At 36.0% G+C, this 18,131-nt stretch overlaps 2 protein-coding genes and 1 long non-coding RNA gene across 4 annotated transcripts in view; 1 reads left to right on the top strand and 2 right to left on the bottom strand.

Annotated features, from left to right (window-relative positions):
* Positions 1 to 5,582, bottom strand: part of LOC124158035 (striatin-3) — a 73,775-nt gene extending 68,193 nt beyond the window's left edge. Inside the window, exons 1-3 of the mRNA XM_046533189.1 lie at positions 4,985 to 5,582; positions 3,002 to 3,105; positions 2,770 to 2,922 (exon numbers count right to left, since the gene is read on the bottom strand). Coding sequence (XP_046389145.1) covers positions 2,770 to 2,922; positions 3,002 to 3,105; positions 4,985 to 5,221 — 494 coding nt within the window. The 5' untranslated portion in view covers positions 5,222 to 5,582. The remainder of the gene's footprint in view (positions 1 to 2,769; positions 2,923 to 3,001; positions 3,106 to 4,984) is intronic.
* A 47-nt stretch (positions 5,583 to 5,629) lies between these two features.
* Positions 5,630 to 8,107, top strand: LOC124158037. Its single transcript, XR_006864685.1, has 2 exons — positions 5,630 to 5,709; positions 7,273 to 8,107. It is a non-coding gene; the product is annotated as an uncharacterized LOC124158037 (long non-coding RNA).
* Positions 8,108 to 10,612: 2,505 nt separating this feature from the next.
* On the bottom strand, positions 10,613 to 15,312 carry LOC124158033 (barrier-to-autointegration factor). 2 transcript variants are annotated; one of them, XM_046533186.1, is made up of 3 exons: positions 15,074 to 15,312; positions 14,684 to 14,833; positions 10,613 to 11,034 (listed from the first exon to the last, which is right to left on the bottom strand). In XM_046533186.1, the coding sequence occupies exons 2-3, from the start codon at positions 14,807 to 14,809 to the stop codon at positions 10,888 to 10,890; spliced, it is 273 nt and encodes a 90-aa protein (XP_046389142.1). In that variant the 5' UTR covers positions 14,810 to 14,833; positions 15,074 to 15,312; the 3' UTR covers positions 10,613 to 10,887. The 2 variants fall into 2 exon arrangements, with proteins under 2 accessions (XP_046389142.1, XP_046389141.1); XM_046533185.1 differs by having other exon boundaries at positions 15,021 to 15,306.
* Positions 15,313 to 18,131: the final 2,819 nt, after the last annotated feature.

Raw genomic sequence — 18,131 nt, 5'->3', positions numbered from 1 at the left:
TGTGGGAAGAGGAGGCTGTAACTCCAATTCCTCGAGATAAATCAGAATGCAACAGAGAACAAAAACCTTCAGAATGATACTTAGGGGATTTCATCTCAAATCAGGCAAAGGGGTGTCAGGTGACCATCACCAATTTCTCTGAAACTTATATATGTGAAAGCAGTATCCTTATGATGAATAATGATGCCTTTATCTCAGCTCATAACTGAACCGTCATAAAGTTACCGTCCTTTGAACATTGCGGTGTCTGGCCTCAGAGTAAAAAATGAAGAATCACATAAATGCTGATTACTAAGGAACCATGGTCCACAAAGCAGTGGTTATAGTTTCATTTTGAAGAAAATTTATTTATGCACATTATGGCATAACTTGCAAGTCATTTGAAGCAATAATAAACAAATAGGACTTGTTTAAACAATAAAAATTAGTCATTATGTAACAATTTATTACTAAAAAAGGCCACCTTTTATTTTCTTTAAAATTTCTCAGCGGGTAGTTTAAATGCTCTGCTTTCAATTAAAAAAATAAAAAAGGTAGTATTTTTATACTTTTTGTTTTAAGGCATGTCAAAGTTAGGCATGTTTTCGACTCTTTTACACCAAGATTGCATACATTCAAGGGGGGAAATGAAGTTTCATTCTACTTAGCATTCATAACAGTGAAAAGTTCATATCTGAATGATTGGTTACATCAATTGAGTGAAATAGAGTTCAATCTTGTTTACTTCCATAGCATCCAATGTGTGCAAACACCCACTGCTACTGGCTGGAAACTGTGAATGAGTCGCAATTTGCACAGAGTGTTTTTCAAAGGCACTTCACATAAGTCTTCTACTGTGGGCCATGTGGAACATTTTGATGGACCGTGTGGATGCATAAACGAGACACTAATGTCATTCCCTTCTAAACACACTGCAGTGATTTTAGAAATTCACCAGGTTTTTCTGAAACACACAATGAAGTCATTCATGGTGTGATTTTGAGTACTGTATGTCTTTTTATCTGAATTTGTTAGTGTCACAGCCTGTTTGATTGTGTGGATTACAGAGCGAGCTATATTTGTCCCGTGTCTGTGAACTACCAAGACATGAAACTGCTGAGAACATGTACAGGTGCTCCTTTCACCCAATCATTTTTTTGTCTACATAGAGTGGTTTCCTATTATTGTTTATTGCCTAAATCCAAAGATTATTACTCCTGGAGTATATATTTCACGCTTTTAGATTTTTAAATGATGATATCTATAATTGTGATTGAATGAAAAGTGAAAATTTTCAAGTGTACAAAAACGCGACGGCTATGTATGAATGCTGGGAAAAGCCCGAGTGACCTCTGGCTGCTTGCTGCCGAGCATGGCGGTAGCGTTAGCAGTACTGTTGCTTTCCTTCCCTTCAGTACAAAATTGTAATGTCTTCATCAGATGTAAAATTTACTTCCCTAGAGCATACTTTTGTTATTGCCATAACAAAATTCTATCAAACTATATTAACATAATGTTCTGAGAACCCAAAACTTAGAATACTTTACCAAAATATATGTAACCTCTAAATTTCCAACTATATGAATAAAATACTGAACATTGGATCCTTTTCATCGATTTCATCTTTACAAAAACTCATATTTCAGCATAGCTTCTGGACTGACTGATAACAAGGGGCAGAGGAATATGACTATAAATAAGCTCATCCTCCTCTTCATACTTAAGTCCTAGTCTTCAAGTCTGTTCTCAGAGAAAATATATGTTGAAAATTTGATTACTCATGATGTGGCTGCCTTAATATTCCTCTTTTTCCTAATATATTTTAACTTTACATGGGATATATACTAATAAAAAAACTAACATTGGATAATAAATAAAGAGACTTATTAAAAATGAAAGAAATCGGCAGATCATGTTAATTGTTATAGTTGATTAATGGGTTCAGCGATAGTTTTCACACACCAGAAGTTTACTTAGCTTTGATTTCACCATGGAACACAATAGAATTATAAATTCCAAAGAAAGAAATATGCATCAAAATAAATTTTTTTGAAGAGAGTTCAAGCTGGTGGCTGTCCCTCTCAAGTCAGTTATACCACTAGTAAAACAAGCAGGCTATCATTATCTGAAGCACATTTCAGATGAGATTCAAATGAATCATTTTCTTCACATCACCAGTTGGCATTATGGTACAGGAGATATGCCATGTTTACAACACCACCGTCAGAGGAATAAACGTAACTTCATGGCTCATGGATGGAAGATATTTTCAAAGAACTGGATTAACAAAAAGACTGTCTCTCTCTCTCTCATACACACACCGTATGAATAAATTCGCACTAAAAAACCAATGCCCTTGAATGATATTGAATAGGAATAGGATGGATCTCCTAATTTCTGACATTAGAATAGCACACCATGCATGCATATTTATAAATTCAAATCATGTTAACTACTTAGAAAACTGACTTGAATAACATTTTATAATAAAAAATACATTTTAATACAGGCCTCCTAATACAATTAAATACCTCAATAAATTTGGAAGTTTAAAATAGCATCACAAATTTTTTGGGACAAATATTAAATGGGACAAGTGAAAGCTAGCCTTTGTCATGCACACCTTTTGGGCCAATGGGATGCTTACTACATGTATTTTCAATATCCATCAATGAATTTACGCTACATGCACCTCATAAAAGGTGCTAAATGCCAAATAACAAATGCTGAACAATATTTATAAACAAAGGTATTTAAACTTAGGCCTTGACACAAATGGAAAAAACTTACTGTCGAAGTAACTGCCTCCCTTGCCGCCAGCTAACACTAGTAAATGCAGTCTCTCCATCCATAGGAGCTTCAGGACCAGGCTCCTCAAATATTGGAGGCTTCATATCCCCTTGCTGCAGCTCTGTCCCATACTTCAACTTGTGGAATTTGGCTCTAAAAATACAGATATGAGTATGTAATAACAACGCAATACCTAAGCCTTCTGTTTCCAATATTGCACACTCAAAAATACCTTTCTTGCTTCAGAGCATATTCAAGCATTTTTATCCGCCTCACTAGGTCTATCTTCAGATTTTCCTGGCCTTTACGCTCCCCTTGCAGGAATGCTATCCTGGCCTATATGGTGGGTTTAATGAGAAAAAATCAACACAATAATACTCTTAATTTAAAAGACAGCACACATTACAAAAGGAGAGCAGTCACGGAATACCAAATATACCACTCTACAGTAAAATGAGGGGGAAGAAGTTTGGGAGAAAGAATTCATAACAAAACACGTCACATCAAACAAGAAGCTCTATCAGTTAATCATGAAGACAAATAATTCAACTAATGCTCGAATAAGGTAGATGTTCCATGTACTATGGAGCTTTTACTTCAGGTAAATCCTCCACAGTGAACAGACAAATGGCATTACATAACGGGGTAGTATAAGGAAATTGCCATGGGAGTAGAACAGCAAGTGATTGTGTTGTACAACATACTTCCACCAAATGAAACAAAAAAATCTAACCTGAAGAAAATATTCACATTGGTAAACTAATAAGTTCCAGGATTGAAAACCAGAAGAAATCTTATGTCTCAAATTCGATCAATAATTCATTACACGAAGAAACTACACATATCACTGAAGAGGAAAAGGGCGTCATCTCATTATTGACTAGAGCATTCGAAACTTCCATGTTTACTCCAATGATTCACTCAATCATATAAATTTAGTAATTACACAGAAAAAACGAAGGTCGGAAATTTATCTCCATTTAAGATAATGAAAGGGAAACCATCGAAATTAAGGTAAGTTAACCCGTCGTTGCCCTCTATTGGACATATGCAAGGAATCAAAGACCGTCATTAAATAGACCTAAACCATAACTCAATGCCGCTCAGCGAGAAATATACGTGTCCAAAACTTCAACTAATTCAGGGTTTACATGAATTTCTCTTCCCGTTTCAAGGAGGTATATTTCAATGACATAAGCATTTAAAAACATACTAAAATGATAAAAATATCGAAATGCAAGAGTTTACACCACATCAAATTCACTAATTGTGTACTCTACCGTTAAAACGTCATCCTGTGTGTATCATGATATTACTAATCAAGAAATGACAACATCAAAACTTCGGGGCAAAATATGCAAAGAATATAACTTTGGGCAAATGATAGGTTATAACGTCCAATAAAGTTGGATAACGTATGCCAAAATTTACCTTCGCTTAAAAATAAATTCATGTTAATAGTTTAAATACAGACAATGCTGAATAAGTTCTCACTACAAAAACTGATCGTACCATAAATTTACAGAAAATTATAAAAAATAAACTTTAAACATTATGAATGAAATTCAACTACACACTGTAAAATGGAATAATCAACCATCAACAAATCAACATCAATGCAGTTCGAAAGCGATTGATCAAACACTAACTTTAATGTGCACGGATATATTTTTGCCCTTGATATTCGTAATGCGATTGAAATTTGGTGTACATAAGCACAGTGAGATGTGCAATGATTCTTGTAACCGTGATATAAAAGCGTCATAGGCCATTCGCTAGCTATGTATTCCATCCTAAGTAAACACTGCCCCGGCGCACTCCGAAAAAACTTTTGTAAACAATTAAGCATACACATTACAAAGAAACCGTCATAATTAGCTTCAAAATATGACAAAAACATCAAAAACTATCACAATAGGGCCTTCACGATGCCAAAAAAATTGAGTGAGGGCGACTTCCAAGAAAATGGTACTCTCCTCCAACATTATGATAAGTCAATCATGATATTTTAGGGAGTAATGAGGTCCCCGAAGAAACGATTACAATATAAACTCTCAACATAACAGAGGATACTAAGTGAAACGGAGACATCAACTATCACCAGACGTAGTACGTCCGTCTTACAGTAATTCAACTACACCAAAATACAGGAAAAGAATAATTATTCAGTACAAATGCTAATGCACTTTCAAAATAGATAGGAGATGACACTTACATGTAATTCTGCTCTTTCCACTTCCCACTGAGATCTTTCCATCTCGAACCTTGCCCACTCATGTTGTATGAAATGTAACACACCGGGTATTGAATACTGAGCTCTTTTGTTGCTTTCGTCGCTTTGTTTTCCTCCAACACTAATTACACCACTGGCTGGGCCCAATTGTCCGTCATGATTTTGTGATGGGGAACTATCTTCCATTGTAGGCCCACCGCACTGACTAGGTACCTTCATGACATGGCCGACATATCGCCACTAGAGCTTTAATTTAACGCTTAAGTCAACATCTATTGAATTGAAAATGACAAAATACCTGGTATTTTCGTATCTTTTCATAGTATGCTAATTCAGTAATGAATTATTTCACAAATTAATATTCAGAAAACGCACTTTAATATGAGGCAACACTTTTTTGATTCCTAAATATGAACGGAATTCAAAAGTTCTTCAAACATTTTACTCATCTCAGAGGCGCAAATACCTGCCAGGGGAGCAATAATTAGCAAAACATCATAGACCCATAATTGAAATAGTTTCAAGTAATGTACATCCCACTTTCATTGAATGATTCAATGCCAGCACTCAAAAAGACCTCGAACCACTCCCTTTCTGAGGCTTTCCTGCACAAATGCGAGCTTACTACGTCGAGTCGATAGTGCATTCTGGGCGGAATGATAACATGATGATGTTGGAGAAAGTGATGTTTCGGGAGATTTTTGAAGGTAGTTACTCAGTTTTTCCGAACTATACTGTATTATGTATATAGCCACCTTGTATTTTCAGCCTGGAGTAATTTTGGAGACATTGCCTAGAGAATAGAAGGAAATTATTCGTCTGCCAAAGAAATTTACGTACGATGTTCCTTGTCATATGGCGAAAAACCATATTTTGTGATTGCATTATTGCTGTTTTATAAACGATGACTTTCTTAAAAGTCGTTAAATTAACTTTCATTTCTTCGGTGGGAATGTAAAAAATTATCCTGCCGCGTACATATATGTCACTTTAAACATAGCAATAATTTCTCGTACACAAGTGCATAACGTTATTTAACTTAAGAAATATTATGGAAATATTTAAGTTTGACTGAGTAGTACTTTTGTACATTAACAATCGAATACAGTATTATATCAATGCAACCAATGCGATTTACGAAATGGAAGGTCCATTTACTCATTTGCCATTGCTGTACCAGAGATTGAATATTTCGTGAAGTGTTTTGGGATAGTTACGCAATAGGTGGGGAATAAAGTCAAAAAACCAAAGAATGGTATGAGAGGAGGGAAATTATTTAGATAGACTTTACAAGAACCGTTCAGCTTCGTAATTAACTTTCTGTCTGACTTTTAAATTCTGCCGTGTAACTCCACATGTAAAATATCCTAGAGAGATGGTAGTGCATCTATGCTCCTCTTCTCCTATTTTTTGTTGTTTATCCATGAATATAATGTTTAAGTGAGAATTTGCAAGGCAAGGCAACATTCAGATATTCCCTCCCATATTTCTTTTGGATCCTTGTATAATTCATAGGCACACCCATGGACTGTCCCCTAAATTTAAGTTCACACTAGATAGCCATAATTATCTCAGGGTATGCCCTCATTGAATGTAGAATTAGAAAGTACAAACCTGAAAAAAGACAATGCCTGGGGTGGATCTTGGATTTTCTTGAATGGGGTTAAGAAATGGAAATTTTGGGGAAAGAGTGGGGAATACTAGCAGTAACCGAGGATGGCTAGGTGAGCAGGAGAAATAACTGAGGGGTTACCCCATCGCTAGTTCACACGGTAGAGCTATGAATACTGGTTCACAGGAAACTATGTACATATTCCCGTGTAAGCATGTCAGGGCTAATTGGTTTACGATTTAAGTAATCGCCAATAAGGCACCGTGGGAGAAACCCAGGCCTCCTTAATCACTGTGAAACAATACAAGAGTATTTGCTCTGATGGAAAAAATTGATAATTGTGTGTACATGAAGTATAGATGTGAGCAGGGCAGCTAGAAACCACTGATCAGAAAATGAAGGAATAGAGCAGCCATGCTGGATTAAGACGTGAGGTGTTATTTTGGATGAAAAATTAGGACTGCTGGAGATACAGTGAGAAGATCATACAGCTAACTTGATCACGTGGAGTCATTTGCTTGGTCATTGTCTTTCAGTCCTTAGAATCTTCCTCTTGTCTGCTTATTTCTTGGATTCATGTCCTTACTCCTCCTCTTAGGTTATAGATGGTCCCTATCATAGCCATTGACTTTTGTTGCCTCCCGCTGACGCTTCCCAGGTGGCCCAGATCCCATTTGGTTCCCTGGCCCATTGGTGGATCCCATTTGGTTCAGGTAATGCACGGTAATGGTATCCCCAGCTAAGGCACCCAGGACTGCAGCTGAGGACCCACACCTCCAAGCTTGAGCTGCCGCCACAACCAGCCTTCACCTTGCTCCTTGTGGCATCACCAGTGATCAGCAACAAAAAAATACTTCTTCACCTCAGTATATTATAAAATAAACCTGCTTTTGAGTCTGCCTATTAATCCTCTCTTAGCAACCCATGTGGATGTGGTCACAATGGGACTGCTCTCCCAGCAGAGACTCCGAGATGATGACATGCAATAATTTTTTTTTTCGTTATCTTTACATGAACATATATGTTGTACATCTCCGTCTTCTTGCCAATTCCGTAACATTCCTATGTTCTGTTACCGGGTGAATTGTCTCAGATATTTTTCTTTTCAAGTGCTTTGGTAAATTGGCCAGTGCTGCTCTTTGTGAAATTTGCTTTCTCACAAAATTTAGACCAATATTCCTTAATAAATGTCTAGGGACAATTCGAGTTCCTGGGCAATTGGAAAGGTGTATCATTTGAGCATTTGTTCCAGCAACAACTAAACTTCTGTAAAAAAGAACTAATGGTCACCACCTGCACCTAGATGCTGAGTACACTCCACACATTTCATCAAAAGTATCAATGCCTGCCTTGGAGAAAGTATGCATGGTGATATTTTTCTGACTTCTGCATTTCCCCTGACCTGTTAACAATTTTTCCTTCATGATGCATCAGCAATACTAAAATTACATTTTTATTTTTCTTTGGGACGTAGGAAACAACAGTCATGTCCCTACTAAATGCAAAAGAGCTACTCTCTTCCTTTATATATTACATCCTGCAACTGCAAAGATATATTTTGTTCTTAAAGTCCGAAGGAAGAAGTTTTTATCACAGCAGTTCTTGTACCAATGGAGGGCTGGAATACCAATTATCAGCAGTAACATTCATTTCTGTGCCTTCTAATGTCCTAACTAGAGGCATCACAACAGCATGTTGGTTTAAATGACACTTTACGCCACTGCAGTGGCGGATACAGATGGGGGGCGCAGGGGGCGCGCGCCCCCCCTTGCGGGTCCGCCTGTATTGCCGAACATTGCAAAACCACAATTGTAACTTTTTTGTATCATAAGATGGCATTGTCTTTTACATGATTATAATCACTTTAAATAAAATTTTCGTATACTTTGCCTGTGACTTGATCATCTTTTATTACGATAAAGGTAAAGACAACTCAAGATATGTTGCGCCCCCCCCTTGAATTTTTTCTGTATCCGCCACTGACCCTCTGGCTCAGTGGCGTAACTATGGGGGGTAGGGGGGTTTGAAGGGGATAGATTCCAGGCACTATTTTTTTTTTAAATCTTCCCAGGCCAAAATTTTTCCATTGCCTGAGGGAAGGGGGGGGGGGGGGGGACCATTTCAATTTTAGACCACTGCTGCTTTAAACTTGCCAAGGACAAAATATCGGGGTTATCCAATGTCCACATCCTCAACCATCTTACTCCAACTTCCACCCAATTTAGATCGCAGTTTCTCTTGATTAATGCTGCATCACAGAGCAAAATGACAAAGTGCATTATAAGAAAATAGCCACTAAGACTATTTTAACATAGAGGAAAATGTGTTTTGAGTTTCACATCATTCACATAGTATATGGAATTAACAATAATTTATTTTTCTCTAATTGTTATGTATGTGCTGCTGGTTTACATGCTTAGTTTCTCTTCATTTTTTCGACAACTTTTTTCAAAAAGTTAATAATTACTAGCATTTCACATTATTTTCAGGAAAATAGGAAAATGTGTAGTGTTATAATTAACAATGTTACACTCTGACCAAATATTTTTTATACAAATACTCTGACCAATTACTTAGTCAAAATACAACAATTTTAACTAAAGAAACTGCAAATAAGAATTTTTGCATATAAAAGTCATGTACAGAAAGTGTAACGTTAGTATACTAGGGATCACTGTGACCCTTTAGATGTTAAAATTGTAAATAAAATTGAAAATATCATCATCTAAAAAATATATTTTAATTTGTTTTGACTGAATACAAAGTGTCTGGAAGGTACTGAATGTATCCTTAATGCTCATCGTACAGTTAAAAAGTTATTACTTGTCGGTGACAGGGTAAAGTCCTAGCCTACCACACCTAAGGTCGCGGGATCGACTCCCGCCTGGATAGGTTGCCCCTGCCAGGACATGGGTGTGTGTGATCGTCTGTTGTTGATTGTTTAAACTCCTGATGCAAAGGCCTCATTGTGTTGTTTTCGAGAGTAGTGGAAATGAATGTGCAGGGGTTCAAGGGACCCCCACGTGCCTACTTAAAGGTTAGTCTTCTCTGCCGTAATTTTTATTAGCTTTCTGGAATATCATCTGGTGCCCTTTTCTTTCACAGTTCTCTTAATCCATCATCAAATCGTGATCTTAAGATGTTGGCTCCCATGTCACCCTAAGCTACTTCATCTTCCTCTTTGACAATTTTTGTACATAGTTTGCTTCTGTTGTGTAACTTTTCTAAGTCTTTCTATCTCTCCACTTAGTCTTAGTTTTCAATCCAAATATTTCCCTCACAGTCCCTTCCGGTATATTGTACTCCATTCATTGAAATGATTCCCCATTTCCACTTTCCCTTGCATGCTTCATATTTTCCCACAAAAACTTGAAGGACCACCAGAAAGTCTGTCTCCATGCAGATCACCTTTAACCCTTTTACTGCGGTGCCCTCTACGGAAACCTTCCCGTCACATGCAGCGAAAGTGCTGAGCCCATGGCACAGAGGATGAAAAGGTACGTTCACAGCAGCCTGCCGTGCGAACGTACCAAGTACGTTCAAAGCAGTGAAAGAGTTAAATCCATTCCTACACATCATGATCAGTCATTTGCAATTAATTTCTGCACCCTATATGAGATATTCCTTAGAAGCAGATGCAGAAATAATAGTGATAAGAAGCATTTAATAGATGCCATTGACGTTTATGATTTAAATTTTGTAGAAATTTCCAGTGTTGTGTATCATTTAAGAAAGTGCAACCTGATACACCCTTGAGTATTTTCAAATACTTGTAAGCAGGTTTTTATGCACAACAAACATTCTAAAACTCTGGGAAGGGAAATTGATTATATATAAAACACAGTGAATATGACCATAAAATTTTGGTATACAAGGCAATCTATTGATTGATTGAAAGTGAAGCTAAATGATGAAGTTTCACCTGAAGCTAAAAGAAATGGAATGAAGCTAAAATACATGGGTGGCCACTGGAAGTACCCACAATAATAAGAGGTGAATTAAATAATGGTATTTATTGAATATTAGTAAATATTAAATACACATTGGAATTGAAACATTTCTTTTATAACATTACAACTAAATCCTGAATCTTCAGGCAGAGAGTTAGTGATTTTTTTCATAAAAATATAAAACCATTGTTACTTGTCTAACTTATACACAACCAACCACTAGTTTTACGGTATAGCCATTTACTGTTCAAATGAATTTTGACATCACATCCTCAGCAGTCCTCTGTCTCACATCACTCCTTAAAGAGATAATGATGAAAGGCTCACAGAAACTCTTCACACCAGTCGGATAAGCACTGAAAACAATCTACTGCCTGTTTTGAATTGGCTCCACATATGTCCTTCATCCAATCTACAAACAAATCTTCATTTTTCTTCAGCACCAAAAACTGGCCTAATAAAACATAGGCCTGCAAAAATGAAAAATAAATAGAATCAAATACATCAAACTCTATTTGTAGCATTCTAAAGCTAACCTTGAGTGCTGGTTTATTTCTATGCGACATACTACAGATACATTATAAACATGAAAAAATACTCATAACTGGATAATAGCTTTAACATACATTGAAGCAAATTATATTTTAAGATGAGAAAAAAATCCCCTTACTGTAGTGAATTAGGTAGTTAATAAGGCTTGCTTGACCATTGGGCATATTTGGGTGTTTTTAAGTTCTCACGTTCCATACAAATAAAAAAACGCATAGCATGTTATACAAAGGGGTAAAAGATAAATATTTTCTTTTAAAAAATCAACACCATAGAAAGAGAAGAAAATAGCTTCTCTAGATACGGTTATGGTAAAAATATATTGATTCACTGGTTTGCAACAAAAGAAAAAATACTGCAGTAAAAGCCTGATTGCGATGAGGTGACAACTTTGCACCTTGCTGCCTTTCACCATGGTATCAAATGACCCTTCTTGGGATGATGAGGGGCTAAGAAAGGATTAGCTTCAAGGATCCAGGAAGACCAAGCAATATAATAGCATATTTTCCTTTCTTGGGCATGTTGATATCCATGGGTCTCAAAATATGAGAAGAAATGCAAAAATATTGGCAAAGATTCAAATTAACTGGATATGAGCTACAGAGTCTGGTCATTTTGAAGTTCACAGTACCAAAAATTCAGAAATTCAAACAGCATTTTGAGTAATTTTTGCTCAATAGTTTGTAGTTTTTCACGATTTGAATGCTGTAATATAATTCATTTAACATTACATGCAAAAAATAATTTAAAGGGTTATTGATACATATATGTAATAGGACATCAAGCAACGCGCAATTATATCCCAATGAAATGCAATCCAATTCATTGCCCAAATTGTCATACCTGTTTTATGAACTGCTAAGCATATTAATTAAAAAAATAGAAAGCAAGATAGATTATGCATAAAATCTTTAACTATTGGCTCAACACACAAAAATTAAATAGGAACACATATTACCTTTGTTTTAAAAAGGGTCAATCAAGTTTAAAAGAAATCTATCTATATATATATATATATAAGAAAGTCAAAAATCGTGTTAGATAGAACACTTATAACTCGAGAACGGCTGCACCGATTTTTTATTTTTATTAGGTTCTTTGGATTCGTCTCAGCCCCGGATAACATATAGGACATTAAAAAAAGGATAATTTCACACAAAAAATTCATCTCTTTCTTAGTGATATGTTTTTAGGAATTAGTAACACAACAACAATTGATTAGTCGGTCAAAACTAAAATTAAATAATTTGTTTTGTTTTTACCAATTTAATAACTGAAATTCGTAGACAAAACATTTTAATTACTAAATATATTCAAAATATTGAAATTGTATTTTAAAAATTTAATTCGAGCTAATTGAAAGACCAGCTCGAGTTGACTCTTCACTACCGTGTTTGTAAACAAATCTCCAAGCAATTGTTGAAAAACGGTAATGTCCGTGGTCCTGTCGAGGAATCGAGAAAAAAGAACACTTCCTCGGAATGTTTACAAATAAGTTTCATCGGAGGGTGAGCTCATCAACGAAGTGTTCCAGAATATGATTGATCACCACAAAAACAATTAGGGTTGATTGAGCGAACAATTTTGAGGAGCCAGAACAAAGATGTGGATGACTCAAACGAGGTAAATCAGGATGAAATAGTTGGGATGGAAAGTCTAAAGGAAATAGTTGAAAGGGATGAAATAGTTGGTACTCTGCATGAATTCAAATCTTTTAACTGTGTAACAAAGGAAGACGAAGTCACCAACAATCTATCTGAATATTTAAAGTTCTTGGACGTACCTGGCTTACCAAAGCACGATTTACAGCTAAATGTAGGCTCTGTGTTCATTATCTTTCGAAACCTAAAACAACCAAAACTATCCAACAGAATGTGGTTGGTGATTGAAAAAACTGATAATTAATATGATTCATGTCACTTTACTCAAAGGAAAAGTCAAAGATGAGGAAGTTCTCATTCCGAATATTCCATGATCCCAACTTATATGCCCTTTAGAGCTTAAACATATTCAATTTCCAATTCGTGTTGCATTCGTGATAAAGATTAACAAATCGCATGGTCAGTCTTTCAGTTTTTGTGATGTTTGTGCTCACGTGCTAATGAAAACCCACGACTTTCTCATGGTCAATTAAACGTGGTATGTTCACGAGTCGGTAAACCCTCCGCTGCGTTTCTTCCTTCGCTTCAAGGGCACAGCTAAGAATTAAGGATAGGGGGGTTATAGGCGCAGCTAATACTAGCGGGTCTGTAGCGTACAGAAAACTGGCTAAGGTGAGCGAGAGGTGTGGGGGCCCTCGCCAACACATTTTTTTAAGATAAATGGTTCAAAATAGTGGTATTTGCGACTGTGTGAATAGTGAAATATGTTTTGATTGTTACTCATCCATCCCCCTGACATTAGTAACAAAATTGTTTATTAAAAAATTCTCTAAGCTCTTGGGGGGTTTTATCCCCCAAAAACCCCACCTCGCAGCGTCACTGCTTCGCTTCGCTATATTTATTTAGCTTCATCCGCTTTATCTTGCACCTGATAAAAAAACAAAATCTGTTGTTTATCAGAAAGTGCTTGATGCAAGACATTTAACCCGAATGTGTAGGGCACACCATAGTGCATTTACGCATGCAGCACTTTCACGCAGTGCATTTTTTCCAAACAGAGATAGTATAACTGGCATGCCTAAAGTCATTTGATACAAATGCTGCTTCACAGGGGCTTTTCTTACACGATTTTGAGCATCAGTCAAGCGTCGGTCTAGCGTTGTGTTAACCTGCCCCGTGAATGGGCAAAGTTTATGAAACACACTTAGACCTACAAAATTTTTTTACAGTTGATAATACAAATTGCCAACAACTGAATACGTATAATTTTTAATTCATTACCTACTTTATAAAACACAACGCCCAAAATTTCTTAAGTTAACACGTCAGACAATCCATTGAAAAAAAATCCGCGTATACGTGCTCCGATCCACCCCGTGTAGATTCAATCAAGAAAATGTCCTTCTGACAATCAATCTTGATACTCATTTACATAGTTTGAATTTGTATCCTTGTTTTATTATGATAAATCAAATATGATTAAAAACGATACAGCCGCTCTTGATTTATAAATGGTGTAACTAAACTGTAAGTTCACTGATTGTTAGACGGTACGAAGTTCGAAGGGTCAGCTAGTTAATAATAAAATTAACTCATCAGGCACATTCCACATATACCACTTTAATAGAAACCAATGATGGGCACGACACGACTTTGCACACTACTTGATTTGAGATGTCGGAGCCCTTTAGAAAGTTCATTGTGGTGTCAATAAACTGAGAACTCAAATGTTATATTAGTTATAAGTTACAATAACAATTATTACATTTACTTTCTACCACTAATGCAATCCTTGTCACGTGAAAGGTTCAAGTTTAAATACTGTCTGCAGAAAGACATGCAAACGAAAAAAACAACACCCCCCGTCGAAAACAACTTTAATATCACAGAAATCATTCCAACTGAAAAAAGCTAATCAGCAAACCTTGGAGGATGATGATGATAACAATAAATTAGAAAGACTCATTACCTTATCAAAACCTTGGTTGACCAGTCGCTTGCCCAGCACTTCCCCAATTCCAGCGACATCCGTCACTGGCTTGTCACCCATCGGTTCAGCGACGAAGTTTTTATGCTTCTGTGAGGTAGTTGACATTTTCGCAGACTTATGTGACTGCGCCTGTTAAGGATGACGAAATTAAGGGCGAGCATGTCACAAACTATAGAAGAGGTATTGAGTAAATAATTCAGAACTTTAGAGGCACCACATGTGACAACTGTGTTTGCATAGCAATTAGTAACAGAATATCAGTGGTAAAATTATCGCACAACTAATAATATTATTCCTATATACATTCCTAACTTACGAAAATAATTAGACGCAACAAAACTTTCGAACTTGATCTGAGACCACTCGTACCGTAACGTGCGCGGTAGTTTAAACAATTGAAGAGCAGCTTTTTTCAAATATCGCTCTCTTTCGCTTCGTCCACTAAAGAGGTCGCTGCTCAAAATGCAAGAAGGCGGATCAGACAAGAGGTTATCATTTCAAGTTAAAGCTCGTTCTTTTGAGTGTTTGTGCGATGATAAAGAAATTCTCTTTTTTATAAAGTCCTCCAGGAAAGGAGTGAATGGACAGCAAAACCAGTGGTGCACTTGCTTGCAAACCACGGTGCCACGGTTAACGCAATGTGGATGTATACATATAGATTCAAGATGGCGGAAAGCGAAATATTATTGAAAAATGTAAACAAAGGCGAGTTTTAAGGCTCAAGGAGCAGAGAAAAGTACTTATCAATTGGAAACCGTTATTATATTAATATTTTATGTACAATTAGGCCCCGGGAGTGATTTTGGTTTCATATCGTTAATTGGGTGAACATTTTTCGTGAACATCTTCACGTCGGTATTTATTGGGTTATTGGCCTTTTACATTATTTCGTGACTAGAATATGTCTCCAAATTATAATGTGGTTTGGTTTTGATGTCATCTAGCTATGGGCAATCACGTATGAGGAATGTATCATGTAAATATTCGATGTGAACTTGGGGTATCATTTCTGATGAACATTTTGCTTACGAGGCATTTATCTTTATTTTCATCATTGTGGCGTAAAAATTCAAAAGTGAATAATATATAGGTAAACATATCGTGTTATTATACAACTAGAACGCTTATTTGACGCAAATTAAAGCAATTGGAGTTATTTTGGTTTCAGAAAGTTTAGGTTAACATTTTTGGTGAACATCTTCATGTCGGTATTTATTATCATTTTACATCATTTAATGACTAAAATGTGTCTCATAATGATTAAGTGGCTTCGTTTTAATCTCATCTAACTATGGAAAATCATGTTTGAGGAATATATCAGTGTAAATCTTTGATGTGAACTTTGGCTCTTGGAATCTTGCTGACAAATAAATTTTTAGTTTAAAAAATAGCTGTTTTTCTTTTGGCATTGAATTGAGGCAAGAATACTTTCACAGAACATTTTTCATTTCAAAAAATTATTTTCAGAGACCCTTTCCAAAAATATGTACATAAGACTATTTTCAGAAAAAATCTTTTTGGACCTTTAATATTAAGCACATTCTCTTAACATGCTGAGCCTTCAAGACTTAGGAAAATAGAAATATATGTATATTATTTATCAATGATATATAAGAGCCAGTTGTTATTGAATGATTATGCTGGATATGATTATAAATGGCTATGCAACTCTGCTTGACATATTGATTTCTTAGCATGCTGTTTACAAAACGACTGGACAAAAATTTTCTCTTTTAAGGCCGTTTTACACGGTACACGGAATTGCGCAGGTTAGAGCTGCATTAATTTCTAAAATGGCGTGGAATTGCGCGAATGCATGAACGAAATTAGAACAGGGGCTATTTTGCCGTCTCGTATCCACGCATTCTCGCAATTCACCGCTTTACACGACGCAATTTTGATTGCGCCTTCGCACGTACGTCAGACTGCGCAATTCCGTGTACCGTGTAAAACAGCCTTTAGGAAGCTGTAAAATACATGACATTAAATGTCAGGACAAAAAATATTGCACACTTGTATAGAAAGCACCTTGGCACTTGCTTATAGATTAGGCTAAATAAAAGTCGTGACCTTGTGGAAGACTTAAGTTGTTATGTATGGCAATGACTAGAATAATCAAATAAAAATTTGCTATTTTGGCATACTTTCCAATACAAAAAATAAAATATGACCAGCACATAAAATGATACAAATGCTATACTTCTAAACTAGGAAGCTTCCTCCATCAAATTTGAAAAGATAGTATGAAGAAGTAAGTAGAAGATGCATGTGATGCAAGTCATCTCAAGATCTGAAAAAATGTCATACAAAATATTTAAGGCACACAGGAAAATTAAATAGGAAAGAAGAATGAAAAGGTGCAGCTATTGAAGACACAAACATTGCTTTAACCTCTGGCAATTGGGTAGCCTGCCAGCATGGTTTTCAGTGGCTTCTCCCAGTGATTGTGTTGAACATTAACTTCCTGTAGGCAACGGGATCGAAAGGGTGGTGGACTGGTTGTCTTTTCAGATCTTGCTCAGCAAACCTTGATATATAAACCCCACAGTTAAGGCCATCAATTTGCAACAGATGTTTTGGGTGAAATGTCTTCCAGTCTGCAATCTCACCATCACATTTATGAGCAAGGAATGTAACCCACTGAGCAGTACTGTATTTATACAGAGGCTTAATGCTATCACTGGAAGGGTCATAAAAATCAATTTCTTTTTCATTAAGCCTAACTACTAGGAGAAGCCAATGTGAATTCAATGGATTAAATGGAATAATTAGCTTAGTTACATCTGTTAAGGTAATTTTCTGAATAAGAGATAATACCTTCTCTAATTTCATATTGCTAACTACAAACTGCTGCATCTATAATTCTAGCAGTAGATATAGATGAGCTTACAATTGTTAGGAAAACTGTGATTACAATATCATACAGCCAGCCTCTTTCAAAATCTGGTGATACACAGGCTAATTGCTCAACTTCTAAATCACTTATAAAACAGTCAAGTGATTTATATGCACAGAAGTTACTGTATATTGGCCACTCCTGCAAACAGTTATCAGAAGATTACTGTTCGAAGAAATTGGATCTGTGAAAGAGCAACACTCAATATTAATATTCCTTCAACATGTTTGCCCATAGTTATATGACATCAAAACCAAGCCACTTTATCATTACGAGACACATTCTTATCATTCAATGATGTAAAATGCCAATAAATGCCGACATGAAGATGTACACCAAAAATGTTAACCCAAAATTTCTGAAACCAAAAATAACTCCCATTGCTTTAATTTAAATCAAATCAGCGTTCTAGTCGTAGTATAACAAGAAATTTTTACCTATATATTATTCACTATTGAATTTTTTCCCCACAATTATGAAAATTAAGATACATGCCGCATCAGAAAATTGTTCATCAGAAATGTTACCCCA

Source organism: Ischnura elegans, chromosome 4 (genome assembly GCF_921293095.1).
Source record: "Ischnura elegans chromosome 4, ioIscEleg1.1, whole genome shotgun sequence".
In the NCBI taxonomy this organism is placed as follows: Eukaryota; Metazoa; Arthropoda; class Insecta; order Odonata; family Coenagrionidae; genus Ischnura; species Ischnura elegans.
The sequence above is the reverse complement of the archived record's forward strand: the minus strand, read 5'-3'. Positions and strand labels throughout refer to the sequence as shown.

What these genes read in the sequence shown, in the direction of transcription:
- LOC124158033 (XM_046533186.1), bottom strand. Translation starts at nt 14,809, where the DNA reads ATGTCAACTACCTCACAGAAGCATAAAAACTTCGTCGCTGAACCGATG. An exon ending in TCAACCAAGGTTTTGATAAG is followed by an intron (nt 11,035 to 14,683) that starts GTAATGAGTCTT and finishes TCATTTTTGCAG; the next exon opens with GCCTATGTTTTATTAGGCCA.